Below are 17,507 nucleotides of genomic sequence, written 5' to 3'. Positions count from 1 at the left end.
AGTAGATTCGGTAGATTTTATATTCAGTAGATTATATATATAGAATATTAGTTTCCATAGTAGCTGGGAGTAATTAGTGGGTTCATCCTCAGTTTGAGTTCAATAACGTACTGGCTTAGTGCTGCGATTTGATTTTTGAGATCATTAAGATAAGCTAATTATTCCTCGGACTGACTGGGAACATCTCTAAGTGAGTAATATTCTTCCTCTAGTTTTTGCATAATAAGCATAAGATTAGATGGACGTAATTCTATAGTATGATTTAAACACCATTCCTCGGTCCTTCTGAAAGGCCTCCTCTCTCTCCATGATAATCTGTTGATCCGTTCACCTAACCAAATGGCTAAGATTGAATGAAAAACATACTTCTGGGACTTAATAGCCCTTCTGTGCTGTTATATTTATTTTGTGCTCCAGAAAAATCTTCTTTACAAGCAGGTTACATTATAACATAAAAATCAACTTGTGTTAAAAATCACTGAACTGTTGTCTCATTGTACGTACCAGGACCACCAGTATGCCTGATTGCGATCAATTTTCCCCCTTCAATCTTCTACGAGATTTTCCTTCTCCTGAATGAACTACTACAAATGCCACTTCAGCATTACTAGATAGAGCCGAAGGTATCATATGGCCAAAAAAAATTACGTTCTGCTCAATTTATTTGCAAAATAAGGTGGAAAGGTGGGAAAGAGCACATGTGGTGTAATTTTCTTTAATTACCATAAAGAATTCACATATAGTGCAGTCAAATTGTCTTTCTACTATGACATTAATGTAAATTATTTTAAGATATGAAGTCTAACATATCGTATGTCTTTAAAAGTTCTTATGTCTTATGTAACTGCCAGCCATTTAGAGATATATACTTGCACTTACAAACATGTTTTGAATAAGACAAATATTCATGTTTTTGTATTTTTAAATTTAAAATATCAGTTTTAACTCATGAAATTATAAAACCTATGAAATTAATTTTGTAACACTTGCATTCTTTGATTTTATTTCCAAATATCAGTTAATAATAATCAGTAGAATGACTTTTCTTTCACATGTACTATTGTTCATTATTTTGAAAAAAAAAATAGTCTAATTGTTTTTGGTTAAAAAAAGATATTCAAAATGTTTTCAAAATGAACTCATATAAGTATTCGAATACTTTAAAGAAAGAGTCAATAAAAAAAAAAAAAAATTAATAAAATAACGGGACATTCAATACTCATAATGGTTAGATATCTTTTAGCTAAAGTTACACTTTTCACATGCATTTACCTATATTTTTTGAGTAACTGTTGTTCCATTCATACATGTTCAATTTGATTTAAGTCTGAAGACTAAATGAAGGAAGAAGTTGTGATAACTTCCGGACAGTTGTATGAAAACCACATGTGAACATTTAGGGCTGCATGTTTAGAATCATTATCCTGATAAAACATGAATGTATTTTGCATTCCAATTTTCTTGCAGATGCTTTCAAATTTTCATAATAGTTATATACTGATCTATATAATTTTCCACTATAAATGATACAAGATTCTAGTAAAATTGGCTGCCTTTGGTATCTAGAATACTTGAGAATTGTGTAGCGACTATTCATTGACTTCTAAAAGTCTAAAGCGACAAGTCAAAAGTAGGGTTTAAATATCCTTTTATTTAACTTGAGACCATTTATAGTTGGCCAATCCTGGGCTTACATGAAGTCTCCACTTGGGCTTTAACTTAAGATAGAAAATAAGAAACTAATGCTAACTAACTAAAAACTAGAAAAAGCTGTATAGAAATAACTAACAGAGTTGGCCCTTAATTAAACCTCACTGGCAAATATTAACAGCCACATAACAATACGGCTGAACGTAGTAAGATTTAGCTTAAAGCAATAACATGGCCAGAAAGGAAGACATGCATTACTAAGCTCTTCCATGGAAGTAACTTCCGTAGAAGAAAAAAAATTGATGTGGTCATTATTTTTCCCCGAGACTTCTTATTAAATACTGGTTCCACCTTGTTTATATAAAACAGGATTTTGAAAATTCATTTTGTTAGGGAGTTGTAGGTGGGGAAAAAAAAAAAAAAAAAAAAAAATTACAGGAAAGCTGTTTAAAATAAAAATAACCCTACAAAGGTAAATTTCCCATTCCAGAAGCAGCGAGAAATATACAAACCATTTTGCTTCCAACTTCGTGCTTAACAGTATGCAGAACCATATTTAGACTTAATAAGGTCCTAAGCTATTTGAGATATGAGGCCCTTTATAAGTCTGTTATACAGTATAAAGTCCGGACTCATCGGGACTTTGCCGATTCCGGATTATAGATCATCAGTTTAAATCTGGTATGATGGCATGCAGAAAATATACAATTAAAAATATGAAACCGTAATTTATGGAATAAAGAGCAATAATGATCAAAATTTACGAAAAAAAAGCTTACATTTCTTTCAATGAATAGCCACAAAATATAATAACTACTACTCAAATATAAATGAATTTTTCTATAAAAAATAAACCTTTATTTATTCCCCCCTTTTTTTAAACCTCAGGTTCTTAAAATACCATTTGAACTTTACCTACAACCAAGAACTAGCAAGTCTGCTCTAGGAACAGGATTTAAAAATTTAAAAACATTGCTCCACAGAACATCCCAGCTGGTTTTTTTTTTCTTGAAATAAAATACCAAGTATTTTCCTGTGATAAGAGATAACATATCATCATTACAGTCATTAAAATAACTCTGATTTTTTTTTCTATTATGTCATTCACATTTAATGATTTGAGTTCAACTTAATTGCAAAACAAATATTAGATACTTATGCTTCATAAAACAGAACTCTTAGTATCTAAGCCTGAATTTAAACCAAAGTTTTCCTAAAACACATACACTAATGATTTTAAAAATACTGATAATTCTTATATTGATTTAAGAATGTACAAAATGGAAAATTTATTGGAATACTGAATGCATAATTCATTTCAATACATAATTTATCTTCTTTTAATATGTTACATTATTTCAAAAATTCATATATACAGTTTCATTTTTTTAAAGTATGTACTATACTTAAGAAAGATCTCTCAAATGATGGCTGTTACATTTTTCAGTCAGTTGTACACTTCTATCAGAAGCAAAAATGTTTTATTTACTACATTCCACCCTTTTGTAGTTCTTTGAATACTGTATATATATTAATAAAACAATTTGAAGGACCAAAGTCCATAGCTATCCTATAACAGTTAATATGCATGTATGATACAAGCTCTTGATCATCCAAGGTGACCTTGGTGTATATTACTTTGAATAATCAGTCTATCATATAAAAAAAAAAAAACTGAAATTTATTAATTCTTGAAATTATTCTTAGCATAAAGAATATCAAAATTTTCTCAGTATCTTGCACAGAAGATCACCCACCCTGTGAAATTCCTAAACAAATATGAAGTTAACTGAATAATAGTACTACAAACTGGACATAAATTTCAGAAGTTTTTCCCCACCAAAATATACTGAGGAATGGGTACTTGCCATTTTATTTACCATGTTCACATTCTAGGCGCCTAAATAAATGTAATGAATTAAGAAAAATCAAATTAAAATTCAGTTCAAATTTACATGGACTAGATTTTTGAACTATTTGAAATTCAATTCTGTTATAAAATATATTAACATTTAATTCTTATATTATTTGGCTAATTCCATTTTTTAAATCTTCATATAAAAATTTAGAAATGACAACAGATTAAGACAACTCTGACCAAATGAAAAAGAATTTAAAAATTTTGAAAATCATTAGAGAGTGAGGGAATGGAATTTGCCTAATTTAAGTTTAATTAATTAAATACATTCCATTTATTTCTGAGAAACATTTTCCTTTGTTAAGACTAAAAATTAAAAAAAGGAGAGTAGGCAGCAATGAATTATTCTTCAATATCAAAATGTCCTAATTTCCATACTGGCTTTAGTTATCTATTAAATGAAAGTCCACAGGAGACATTCAGATAAATTTCTAAAATTACTACACTCAAAAGTCTTTAATCCGGACTCGTCGGGCGATTCCGGATTACAGATCCTCAATTTAAATCTCGTAAGATGGCATGAAGAAAACATAAAATTAAAAATATGAAAACTTAATTTATGAAAAAAAGAGCAATTATGATCTAAAGGGTATTAAAATATACAATAAAAAATTATTTATTTGTTTACTTTATTAAACATTTCTTTCAAAGCGCATGCGTAAAGAATACATTACGCATAATCGAAATTAGAAAATTGCAATCAGAAAACTATTTGATGTGTATCCGTAATATAATGACGAGAAATTTGATTAAATCATAATCAAAAACTGAGTACATTGAGATGAAATACTACATTTAGTAAGGAATTATAAGCCAAATAAAATAAAAACATCTGCCCTGAATATAAGGATAGTGCTGACAGATCAACTTCCAGTTCATTGTGCGCCGTGATGTTCCTCCCCCCCCCACAGAGAGATGTAAAATTGATAAACAGATTTTGGAATGGTTAGAGAAACAAAGGATATGCCTTTATACATTTTTTTGCAGCAATTCCACTTTTTGTTTGATGGACATCAAAACATGCTTTCACTTTGTAGATTCTTCGGCAGCTCCAGAATCAGAAATTCTTTTTGACATAATCTAAAGTTCAAGCTTACTTTTATAAAATTGCTCTAACAGTCCACAAAAAATAATAAGCCGGATCCATATAGAAGATTAAGGAACAACGCAATCTGCAACATTAACTGAAATAGATAATTAGATAATTTTAGCTTAGCTTATACCGTCCGTTATACATTAAACGCGCATGCGTAAACGCATGTGCGCATGCGCAGAAAGTTTGTAGCTTTGAGGTCCAGATCATTTCGGATTATGGACGTCCAGATTAAAGACTTTTGACTGTATTCTTATAATAGAAAAGGGATGGCCACCGTATGCTGCAGAAAAGCTTCTCAAACAGAAAGGTGATGATAAAGAAAAACTAAGTTATTTTATGAACTTGAGCATACTCTCTATAGCCACACTTGGAAATTTTCATTTTGGGTGTTAAAAATCTATTATCACCTGTGCCACTAAAACGAAAGGTAAAGTTCAATAGGAAATTTTTTTACAAATAACAGCAAGTTTAACGAATTAATCAAATGAAAGAAAATCCAGAATGACTTAAAATTTACACACATGCTCAGACATTCATACCCAGAATTAAAAAAAAATTTTTTTTTTGGTCAATAATGAAATTCTGAATTTAGTTTCAGTATTGCATGATAATCAAAACCAACACTTAAATGCCACTAACATATTTAATGAACTTTTGTCATTATGCAGAATGATACTGGCACAGCTACAACACACTGATTTTTACTTGAAAGAAATGCTCAAATTTTTTTAGTATTAGTCTTCATACTAAAAAAATGCTGGATAAATAGCTCAACCACCATACTCAAATAAAAACTGCTATTTATTGGACACTTGCCTTTACTAGAAAATCCACGAGCATAGCCTTTATACTTTAATATAATAAATTACATGAAATAAATAAAACTATTAAAAACTAAATTCCATATTTATTCAAATTGGTAGGACCATCTGCTACTACTTTTTTTTTTATATTAAAAACAAATAATTATTAAATGATACACATGGCTGGAAATTTATGAATACAGCAAATGACATACTCTTTAATAAATTCATTTCACATTTTGTTTCAATTGATCGATTTACTAGGAAAAAATTTTAATTATGGACATATCCCATATAATTAGCAGAATTCAGTAGTTAAGGTCAAACATTTCACCAATCTGTTTAAGCCTTGAATTTACCAATAATGATACTATAATTAAGGCCTTTTTACGAAAAGTTAACTTCTATGCAATCAAATAAAGCATGTTAACCTGCAAAACAAGGCACAAAGTCAAACTTGAAATCTGAAAAATAGCAAGACTTTTGGGAGAAAGTAAAGATGCTTCGCCAAAAATGGTACAACAGATGCCAAACGGAATATCTCTGCTGGTAACCTTTTACGCTCATCTTCAAAACATATCGCAGCCATTTTTTTTTATCAGATTGATTGTTTCTTTCCAGTGGCGTAGCTAGGATTCCAGCGCCCAGGGACAACTGAAGAATTTACGCCCTTTTCTATGTGTCAAGAATGCAAAACATTCATTAAAAAATTTCGTAGCATTAATTTGGCGCCCCCTGGATGCTGCGCCCGGGGACAGATGCCCCTCTTGCCCCACCCTAGCTATGCCACTGTTTCTTTCAATACTGGCATACAATTACATAGCATTTTTACCAGAAAGTTAAATTTTATGCCCTAATGCCACTTGCGGTATTTAAGTCAATTAGGATGCAATCACACAGCTCAGCGAAAGCGAAAATATAGAAAAGATAAAATTAAGGGTTAATTCATCAATTCTAATGAGAATGCACTAGCGAAGTAAAGTACTGGGTTTTACATAATTCTTAAGTAAGCTTCGTACGAACTGAAATAATACTTGCATTTAAACTTGTATTCCATATTAAAATGTAACTTGAAATTATTGTAGATAATTACTGAATCATTGAGAGAATTAGATTTTTGTAGCGTAGTTTGAGCAAAGAATTACGTGAAATGAGATCACTTGGGTTCACGTGATACGAACCTGCGAATCGGGATGTTGTACCATGAAAGCATAGTAAATTCTTAAATTAATGTTTTTTAAAAAATTTATTGTCTTTTTACAAAACTTTAAATGATATTTAAATGTTTATGCCTTTAAAATAAAAAAAAATCTTAGAACCAACATTTTTTGACAATTTTTATGTGTATTATGTGTTGTCGCCAATAAAGTGCGCTTGGCGAGATTTGCGCCGGCGAAACAGAAAAGTACCATACTGATTTATACAGAAATATTTTAATGCCTTTATTTTTTAAATTGCTTCCAAATGAATTCGTTCTTAATTATATCCAAAAAATTAAAGATTAAAATTGCGATTTAAAAGGTCCACCAGACTTTTCGAGAAATGAAATACTTAGCAGAGAATGCACAGCCTATGTTAATTATAATTCTGAAGAGAAATTCTTGCAATTAGAAAAGCCACTACCTTTCAAATTGAAACCTTTTCCCGACTGCGATATTTTAAGTTAAGAAATGAAAAGGCAGATGTTATTTACGTCTGGATAAAAGGTACAGAGTTAAAAACTGCAAGCAAAAAGTAAAATTAGCTTCTATAATTAACAAACATTCGAAAGTGAATTGTTGGGCTTTAAAATAACACAAACAAGAACTAATTATCATGCTTATTCAAAAAAGGTAGAAAGAGCAAATTCTATATAGACTAAATAAAAATAATATTCACAGGAAAAGTGCACAGCAAAAATGGATGAGAAAAATACACATGTAAGAATAAATTTTCAAACTGATACATATTCAAAAGAACTGCATGACGAACAGCAACAACGAACTAGCTACACACAGAAATTGCATTTTTCTTGAATCATTAAATTTGGCACATAATCAGATAAAATAAAAATTTTCACACGTAAAAGGCAGAATTTTATCCTAGAATATAAAAAATTCAGTAATTAAGATCAGAAAATTTACCAATCTGTTAGCCCAAGAACTTACCCGCATTAGTTTTAATGAATATTCTCAACAAATCGCATCTCAATCTGTCAAATAAACTGTGTTAATATGCAAAACAAGATATTAAATAATACAAACAAGAATTGACATATTTATTCAAAAGAGGCATAAAGAAGAACAATTTTTACACAAACTAAGTAAAAACGGTACATTTACTTGAAATTTTCTCAAAAATTTACCAGCACAATAAAAAGAGACATTGAGGGAAAAAAATAAAAAACAAGAATTAATTTTTATATCTACTCAAAAAAAAAAAAAAAAAAAAAATCCAGAATGAGCAGCAGCAACACAAAACAAAGTAGACAATTAAAAATAGTAATTTTAATGAATTGATCATTAATAATGAAATTCTGGGCATATACCACATAATCAGAGATAAAGTACAAATTTTCATACATAAACAGCAGATTTTATCCTACAATATGATTCAGTAATTAAGAGCAGGTAATATTTTAACAATTTGCTAGGCCAAGATCTTACCATCATTGGTTCTAATGCATTTTTCAACAAACAGCATTACACATCTGTCAAATAAACTGCATTAATCTGCAAAACAACACATTAAAAGAATACAACTAATTAACATATTGGCTCAAAAAAGGCATAACGAAGAGCAACTTCTACACAAATTCAGTAAAAATGGCACATTTACTTGAAATATCCTCAATCAAAAGTTTACTAATAAAGCTTTTACATGTGTTAGAATTTTCGTGGTTACTTAAAAAAAAAATGGAAACAGTAACCTCTACGCGACTTAATGAAAATGGCGCATTTATCTAAAAACACGGTAATCGGCCAGAAATCTACCAGCACATAAAACAGAAAATGAGCATGAAAAAATATACGCATGCAAAAATTACTTTTCATATTTAATAATAAATATAAGATATAAAGCAAACACTTACCAGAGAAATAGAAACCTTGGTAATTTGACGAATAACCTTGCGCACATCTAAAAACAAACAACTTCAAATTAATCAAGCAAAATGTGTAAATTTGGAAAACAAGGTATTAAAAATTTATAGTAGAATTTTAGCATACTTACGGATCAAAAACAGACCACTCTTCAACCACAGTTCCAGAAATAAGAATGAGCCGATGACGCCAAATTACTTGGCGAGAAAGTTATTAGTAGATCTTCATGCAACCCAGAGAATCTCGTAACTCCTCCCAATTTTCCCCCTTTTTTCTCGTGAAGATAACCTGTCAACAACGAATTCCGTATATTTCTGTCTTACCTGAAATTAAAATTGTCTTAATTTTTATTCGTAATGTTAATATTAAATATTCTTAAGTTATTAAACGGGAGAAGCTCTATATATAGGTGTAAACGAGCACCTAAAAGTTTAAGTAATATATTTTGTACTCGTAGTAATTACACTGAATATAAACATGATTTGTTGTCTACAATTTCATTTGACGATCATAGACTTCAAAAACATCTTAAATCTTTAAACGAAGACTTTATAAGAAGTAAAGACCATAATGTAAATTTTGAGAATTCGTTTAATTATGAAACTATGAAGCACATTACTTCATTAATGCATCACATTGATCAAATCAAAGCTGAACTCAAGGAACTCGAAGAATTTATTTCAGGTAAGTATACTACTATCTTTGAAAACTGAGAGTAATCAGGAATTACTTAAAACAGGGTGGATTTAGATGTTTCGTATTTTAAGTAATGAGGAATTTTTTTTTTTAATAATGTTCTTGAAATGTCATCATTAAAACCAAGTTGAAGTTAGTAAGAATTGTGTGCAGCGTATAAAGAAAAATTATGCATTCAAGATTAGCGGCTATTTGAATATGGCAAAGCATACGGTAGCTGTCTGCTAAGAAGGATGCCTTCATATTGGACTTTCTGAGAAAAATTGGCTTGCAGTCATTCACATATTCACAAAGACTACTGACCGTTTCTCTTACAGTTTGCTCCCATTGGTTAAAACGGAAAATTGAGGGTTCGAAATTTTGTACTTGGCGTTTTTTGCTTCATCGCCTTTGCTATTTATTTATGAGCGTGGTGTACGAAAAAGCGTTACTATAGAAATAGCGCATACTAGAATAAAATATAATTTTAATTATACTTACTTGTAATTTAAGTAAACAGAATAGGTATCTGGCACCTTTAAATGTTAGAATATTTTCATTTGGTTTATTTTGCATTACTGTATTTCTCCACAATATTCAGAAGTGGTTTAGTTTCTTGCATAATGCTTGTTTATGTGTTTTGAAAATTATATATTTTTCTTTTTTTGTACACTTTTATTGATGCCTAAATTACCATAACCATATTGAATTCATACAGTGTAAATGCATATTGCTAACCAGCCTTTCTAAGCAACATATATATGTAATACGAGATACCATCATAAGACTAACACTGATGGCATGATTATGCAATTAAACATTTCGGCCACTAATAAATACTTCAGTTATGATGTGACAGGCTTTCCAAGAAATATAAAATACATTGTGATATTACGGATATACAGGCTTACTAGATTTTTTTATCAGACATTTCTCCGGTACATTTCTCTGATAACTTGATATCCATCTTTTCTCACTGCCGAGTACTTTCATAACATATTATGTTACAATAACCTGAATTAAAATGATAGTGGCAAACCATGGAAAGGAGCTGCACAACTCGCTTATGGAGTGAAAGTGTTACTTGGCAATTCCTAGAGATATCTGGCTTAAACAATACTAAGTTCCAAAATAAATATACTTATCAGTATATTAGAAACTCTAATATAAGTTAATGCACATTTAATTTCTTTTAGGGTTTTCTGTCCTGAAATAGTCATAATAATAGATTTTGGGGTACTTTTCCGTTTTGCTGCCGCAGGCAATAAAGTCGTCAGTAGTGGTAACTCTAATGCCAAACGGAATATCCTCTCTGGTAACCTTTTACGCATCATTTTCAAAACAAATCGCAGCCATTTCTAATCTGATTGATTGTTTCTTTCAATACTGGCACAAAATTACACAGAATTTTTACCAGATAGCTCAATTTTATGCACTAAGGCCATACGTGCCGGCAAAACGGAAAAGTACCGATTTTGGAAATATATAGAAGATATAATTAAATGCATTAGCAGCTTTAAAAATAATTGGCGATCTCAAAATTAACGATTCTAGGATTTATGCTCTTCCTTTAAGTTAATCTGTTCTCCCAAATTCAAGATCTTTCCAAATTATATAACACTGCTTGAAAAGGGTAACTAAAAGTAAAATTAACTGATCAAAGCTTTGATTCAAATTTTCACCCACGCAGTATAAATATAAATACGGCTTCGCGAGGAACTACGTTCCTTCTGCTGTGCAAACAACTCTGCACCACTTATGCTTTCCAGCCTGAAATGACGTAGTATCCCTCTATTTGTGTATATAAGAAGTGATTGTATTCAAACATTATTGAAAAGTAAATTTGTTTGCCAAAGAGATGATTTGACATGTGTAAAAATAAAGATGGTTATTCTTCAATTTAATTTTGTTAATCTCTTCTTCATGTCTTCACCTACGCCTTAAAATATCATATATATATATGCAAGATATAATAAAATATGATGGCCGTACTAAGAAATAATTGGCAACCTCAAAATTGACCATTCTAAATTTTATCTCTCCTCCCTCAGTTCATCTTTTCTTCCAAGTTCGAGATCTTTCCAAAATCATATGACGCTTACATAACGCTGCTTGCAAAGAGAACTAAAAACTAAACCAATTGCAACTTAATTGTACATATGCACCTGCCTAGTATAAATACTCGCGAAGCAGTATTTATACTAGGCAGGTGCATATCTAACTTCTCCTGCCCTGCAAAGTGTGTCTGCGCTGCTGTGCTTAATTGTCCTTCTCTTTTATTTACCTAACATAATATAGTATTGTTTTAAACCCGTGTACATAAAATTATTGTAGTTAACTACATAAATTCCATAAAATACAATGTTATATTTAATTTTTTACGTAAAATAAAATTTTATTTAAAACTTCTAAAAGCATATACAGTACAAAGTCTTTAATCTGGACTCGTCGGCGATTCTGGATTAGGGGTTTTTCCGGATTATAGATCATCATTTAAATCTGGTAAGATGGCATGCAGAAATTATAAAAATGAAATCGTAATTTATGAAATAAAGAGCAATTACGATCTAAAGGGTACAAAAATTTACGGCTGATCTTTGGAATATGTTAACTGGAATTTTGGAGGCGATAAAGGTTACCTAGGACTTTGGTAATAATGTGAGAAGTACTCAGTTCCGATTACGCATTATTTTGTGTGAGGGAAATGAGAGATCATGAGATATGTCATGTGACATTAATGGACGAATTACAGTTCTTTAATCGGAAAAGGGGGAGGAATTTGCAAAACTGTAGTACTATATTATTTTGTATTAAGCTTCATTGTGTGTTGTGTGAAATAGTTGAAGTGTGCGTGCCACATAATGAAGATTCTGAAGATTAGGTAAGTTAGTATTTTTAATCATTTGAGGATATTATTTTTATGCATTGTTCTAAGTGTAAGGAGTAAATAAATTAATATGATATTATTGGAAAATTGTTATTAGAAATGATTTAGTTTAAAGTAATTAGGATTGTAGTCTAATTTTTATTAATTTAATGTATGTGCTTATTTATATTTTAAGTAGTGTTTTTTAATTTAATTTACTACTTAAAATTTTTTAATTAATATATGTTCTTTTGGTTGATCTTTGGATTATGGTAACTTGGCGATTTTTTGGCGAAAATTTGGCGACCTACTCTGCTACAGTAACCCTCTATTTTTTTTTCCCGCCGCCATTTTGTCTTCACGAAGTAAAGACGTGTTTCTTTTCTTTTTATTTACTCAACACTTTTTCCAACAATCTACTAGCCGAATTACACTTATGCTAGAAATTTTTTCTAACAAAACTGCTTAATCGTGACAAATATTCACTGCAAAATTGGGAAAAAGTGCACAATAGCAAACTCCTTGCGCGTTTTTCAGAATAACACATACACATAAACCATGTACACGTCAATTTATTTTTACTTAAAAAAAATCCCAGAATTGCACAAAAATGGCATTGCGCACACTCTTCACTATATCCATGTACACTGCTTTTTTCTCATAAACTAGAAAAATTTCACGAAAATGCATGACAATTTTCTGAATCTTTAAACCCGGTAAAAAGAACATATATGAAATTACCTGATCGCGAAAAAGTATATACCCTTTCCAAATATGAACATTTCCACATATAAAATAAATAAAATATCCAAAAAACTTTTACCTCTACATTATCTATTTTATTACAAACGTCACCAACTAATTCATACCGCAAACATTAGAAATGTTTACAAATACTTAGTGTCAAATATTTAAATTATTTCCATGCACGTTTACTTCCACTCTAAGGTATACCAAATTTTACAAACATATAATTCACAAAATAACTATCATGTAATTAAAACATAATTAAATTCAAAAACACTACTTAAAATATAAACAAGCACATACATTAAATTAATAAAAATTAGCTTACAATCGTAATTACTTTAAAGTAAATCATTGCTAATAACAATTTTCCAATAATACCAAATTACTTTACTTCCACCTTACATTTAGAACAATGCATAAAAATACTATCCTCAAATAATTAAAAATACTAACTTACCTAATCTTCTTCAGAATCTTGCTTTCATGGTGAATACACTTTTATTATTGATTCAATAAAATTATTGAACGATTTTTTCTGCGAATTTTTCCTCCACACTTCCTCCGCTAAATAAAAAGCAAAATTTTCTTTATCACAATGATGTTCCATGTTCCACTTTATGCCACGATTGGCATGTAAGATTACGTGCGGTATTTTATCACAATGCCTCGGAATGGCGCTTTTTATAGCACTCCACGTGCCCTCTATTGTATTGGTATGTACACCTGTTTCCGGATCTTTAAAATAATATTAGACCGCGCCATACAATCTGAAAATTATTCAACACTACTTCACACAACACACAATGAAGCTTAGTACAAAATAATATACAGTCAAAAGTCGTTAATTCGGACACCCATAATTCGGAATGATCTATAATCCGGACCTCAAAACTAAAAACTTTCTGCGCATGCGCCGCGTTGACACATGCGCATAGGCGTTTACGCGTGCGCGTAAGACCTTTTACGACTGCGCATATGAGTGCACGCAAGTGCAGAATACGTTTTCGCGTGCGCGTTTTATGTATAATGGGCGTATAAGCTAAATAATTATCTATTTCAGTTAATGTTGATGATTGTGTTGTTCCTTAATTTTCGAATTGGATCCGGCTTATTATTTTTTGCAGACTGTAAGAGCAATTTTATAAAAGTAAGTTTAAACTTTCGATTATATCAAATAGAATTTCTGATATATATTTGTTAATATGTAAAGGATCTAAAGCGAAAGTATGTTTTGAAATCCGAAATCTGTTTATCAATTTCACGCTGCTCGGCGGGGGGAACGCCGTGGTGGGCGCATAATGAATTGGAAGTTTATTTGTCAGCACTATCCTTATCTTCAGCCCAGATGTTTTTATTTGGCTTATAATTCCTTACCTAATGTAGTATTTCATCTCGATATGCTCCGTCTTTGATATGATTTAAAACAAGTTCCTCGTCATTATAATTCGCTTCCGATAGCGAAGAAAAGTGACAGAGGTTATTGAAAACAAAAAAATTTCGATTGATAAATTAGTAGGTGTTCTTGACACAGCAATTATAGGGCTTGAACAGTGGAACTTTGTAACTGAACAAGAAATTATGTCTGTTTAATAGAATTAAAGAGAAAGTATTATCACATGAAACGAAGCAAAACTTAAACAACTTACATTGAAAGAAATGTTTAATAAAGTAAACAAAAAAATATTAAGCTTTTTCTTTTTGCAAATTTTGATACCCTTTAGATCATAATTGTTCTTTATTTCATAAATTACGGTTTCATATTTTTAATTTTAGAACTTCTGCATGCCATCTTACGAGATTTAAACTGATGATCTATAATCCGGAATCGCCGAAGTCCCGACGAGTCCGGATTAACGACTTTTGACTGTACTGCCACAGATATTTTTCCAAATTCCCCCCCCTTTTCCGATTAAAGAACTATAATTCGTCCATTAATATCACATGACATATCTCATGATCTCTCATTTCCCTCAAACAAAATAATACGTAATCAGAACTGAGTCAAAGAATATTCTTTGACTGAGTACTGCTCACATTATTACCAAAGTCCTAAGTAGTAACCTTTATCGCCTCCAAAACGTCGCCAAACTACCACTTACCATATTCCAAAGATCAGCTGTTCTTTTTACCGGATTTAAAGATTCACAAAATTTTTATGCATTTTCGTGAAATTTTTCTAATATATGAGAAAAAAGCAGTGTACATGGATATAGTGAACAGTGTGCGCAATGCCATTTTTGTGCAATTCTGGGATGTTGTTTTCAGTAAAAATAAGTCGACGTGTACATGGTGTAGTGATATTTTAATTAAATGATAGTTATTTTGTGAATTTTATGCTTGTAGGAATTTGGTATACGTTTCAGTTGAAGTAAACGTGTATGGAAATAATTTAAATATTTGACATTAAGTATTTGTAACCATTTGTAATGTTTGCGGTATGAATTCTTTGGTGACGTTTATAATATAATAGATAATTTAGAGGTAAAAGTTTTTGGATATTTTATTTATTTTATACGTGGAAATGTTCATCCTTGGAAAGGGTATATACTTTTTCGCGATCAGGTAATTTCATATATGTGCTTTTTACCGAGTTTAAAGATTCACAGAATGTTTTTGCATTTTCGTCCAAATATTTGTAATTTATGATAAAAAAGCAGTGTAGATGGATAAAGTTAAGAGTGTGTGCAATGCCATTTTTGTGAAATTCTGGGATGTTTTTTTAAGTAAAAATAAGTCGACGTGTAAATGGCTTATGTGTATGTGCTATTTTGAAAAACGCGCAAGGAGTTTGCGATTGTGCACTTTTTCCCAAATTTGCAGTTAATATTTGTCATGATTAAGCAGTTTTGTTACATAAAATTTCTAGCATAAGTGTAATTCGGCTAGTAGATTGTTGGAAAAAGTGTTTAGGAAATAAAAAGAAAAAAAACATGGATTTACTTCGTGAAGACAAAATGGCGGCGAAAAAAAAATAGAGGGTTGCTGTAGCAGAGTTGGTCGCCAAATTTTCGCCGAAAAATCGCCAAGTTACCATAATCCAAAGATCAACCAAATTTACAAAAAGAAAAAAAAAAAAAAAAAAGCTTAATATTTATTTGTTTACTTTATTAAACATTTCTTTCAACGCGTGCATGCGTAAAGCATACATTATGCATTGTCAAAATCAGAAAATTGCAACCAGAAAACGATTTGTATTCGTGACATTTATAATGACGAGGAATTTGATTTAAATCATATCAAAGATGGAGTACATCGAGATGAAATACTACATTATAAGCTGAATAAAAGAAAAACATCTGCCCTGAAGATAAGGATAGTGCTGACACATCAACTTCCAGTTCATGGCGCGCCACAACCCCCCCCCCCCGTACAGAGTAGCATGAAACTGATAAACAGATTTCGGAATGGTTAGAGAAACAAAGGATATGCCTTTATCCATTTTTTGCAGCAATTCCACATTTTGTTTGATGGACATTGAAACATGCTTTTGCTTTGTAGATACTTTGGCAGTTCCAGAATCAGAAACTCTGTTTGACATAATAGAAAGTTCAAGCTTACTTTTTATAAAATTGCTCTAACAGTCTGCAAAAACTAATAAGGCAGATCCAATTGCAACTTAGCTGTACATATGCACCTGCAATGGAATAGAAGATTAAGGAACAACGCAATATGCAATATTAACTGAAATAGATAATTACATATTTTTAGCCTATCTTATACCGTCCGTTTACATTAAATATGCATGCATAAACATATTATGTGCATGCATAAATGCATTAACGCATGCACAGAAAGTTTGTAGCTTTCAGGTCCGGATTATAGATCATTCCGAATTATGGACGTCCGGATTAAAGACTTTGTACTGTATATTTTGCAGTATCTTAAACATAATTTTAGTAATATGAAATGTGGAATGAAAGAAACAATTTGTCATTAAAATTTCATCTTTCTATTTATAGTATCTTGCATCTATATCGCATACTATACTGAAAAGCAGCAATAATTTTTTTTAATGTTTCAAATTAATATTTTCATATATACAGTGCAAAATAATAAAGTAGCCCAGTTCAATGTGTAGCATCTTTCCAGAAAGTTTTCCATTTCTCCAGATTCTTTTGTGAGTGCGACTGCAGATTTTGATCCCTGCTATAGGAATTTTAGCATAGCAGTGGAGTGCATCCTGCAGTTTTTGCTATTTTTGACAATATCCCTCACTTGAATTTCTGCGCACATATACAGTCAAAAGTCGTTAATCCGGACTCGTTGGGACTTCGGCGATTCCGGATTATAGATCATCAGTTTAAATCTGGTAAGATGGCATGCAGAAATTATAAAATTAAAAATATGAAACCATAATTTATGAAATAAAGAGCAATTATGATCTAAAGGGTATCAAAATTTACAAAAAAAAAAAAAGCTTAATTTTTATTTGTTTACTTTATTAAACATTTCTTTCAATGTAAGTTATTTAAGTTGCTTCGTTTTTTATGCGATAACACATTCCCTTTAATTCTATAGACAGACGTAATTTCTTGTTCAGTTACAAAGTTCCGCTGTTCAAGTGAATTGCTGTGTCGAGAATACCGACTAATTGGTCAATCGAAACTTTTTTGTTTTCAATAACCTCTGTCACTTTCTTTGCTATCGGAAGCGAGTTATAATGACGAGG

At 30.8% G+C, this 17,507-nt stretch overlaps 1 protein-coding gene across 1 annotated transcript in view; it reads left to right on the top strand.

The window, feature by feature from the left end:
* The first annotated feature begins 8,813 nt into the window (after nt 1-8,813).
* The window catches only part of mRF1 (mitochondrial translation release factor 1), a 52,605-nt gene continuing 43,911 nt past the window's right edge, over nt 8,814-17,507 (top strand). Inside the window, exon 1 of the mRNA XM_085825900.1 lies at nt 8,814-9,231. Within this exon, the coding sequence (XP_085682026.1) occupies nt 8,904-9,231 (328 nt within the window). The 5' untranslated portion in view covers nt 8,814-8,903. The remainder of the gene's footprint in view (nt 9,232-17,507) is intronic.

Source organism: Stegodyphus dumicola, chromosome 10 (genome assembly GCF_044657685.1).
Source record: "Stegodyphus dumicola isolate Sdum_Otavi_A_Nest chromosome 10, ASM4465768v1".
Lineage (NCBI taxonomy): Eukaryota > Metazoa > Arthropoda > Arachnida > Araneae > Eresidae > Stegodyphus > Stegodyphus dumicola.
Note: the sequence above shows the minus strand (reverse complement) of the source record. Positions and strands in the feature narration are given on the sequence as shown.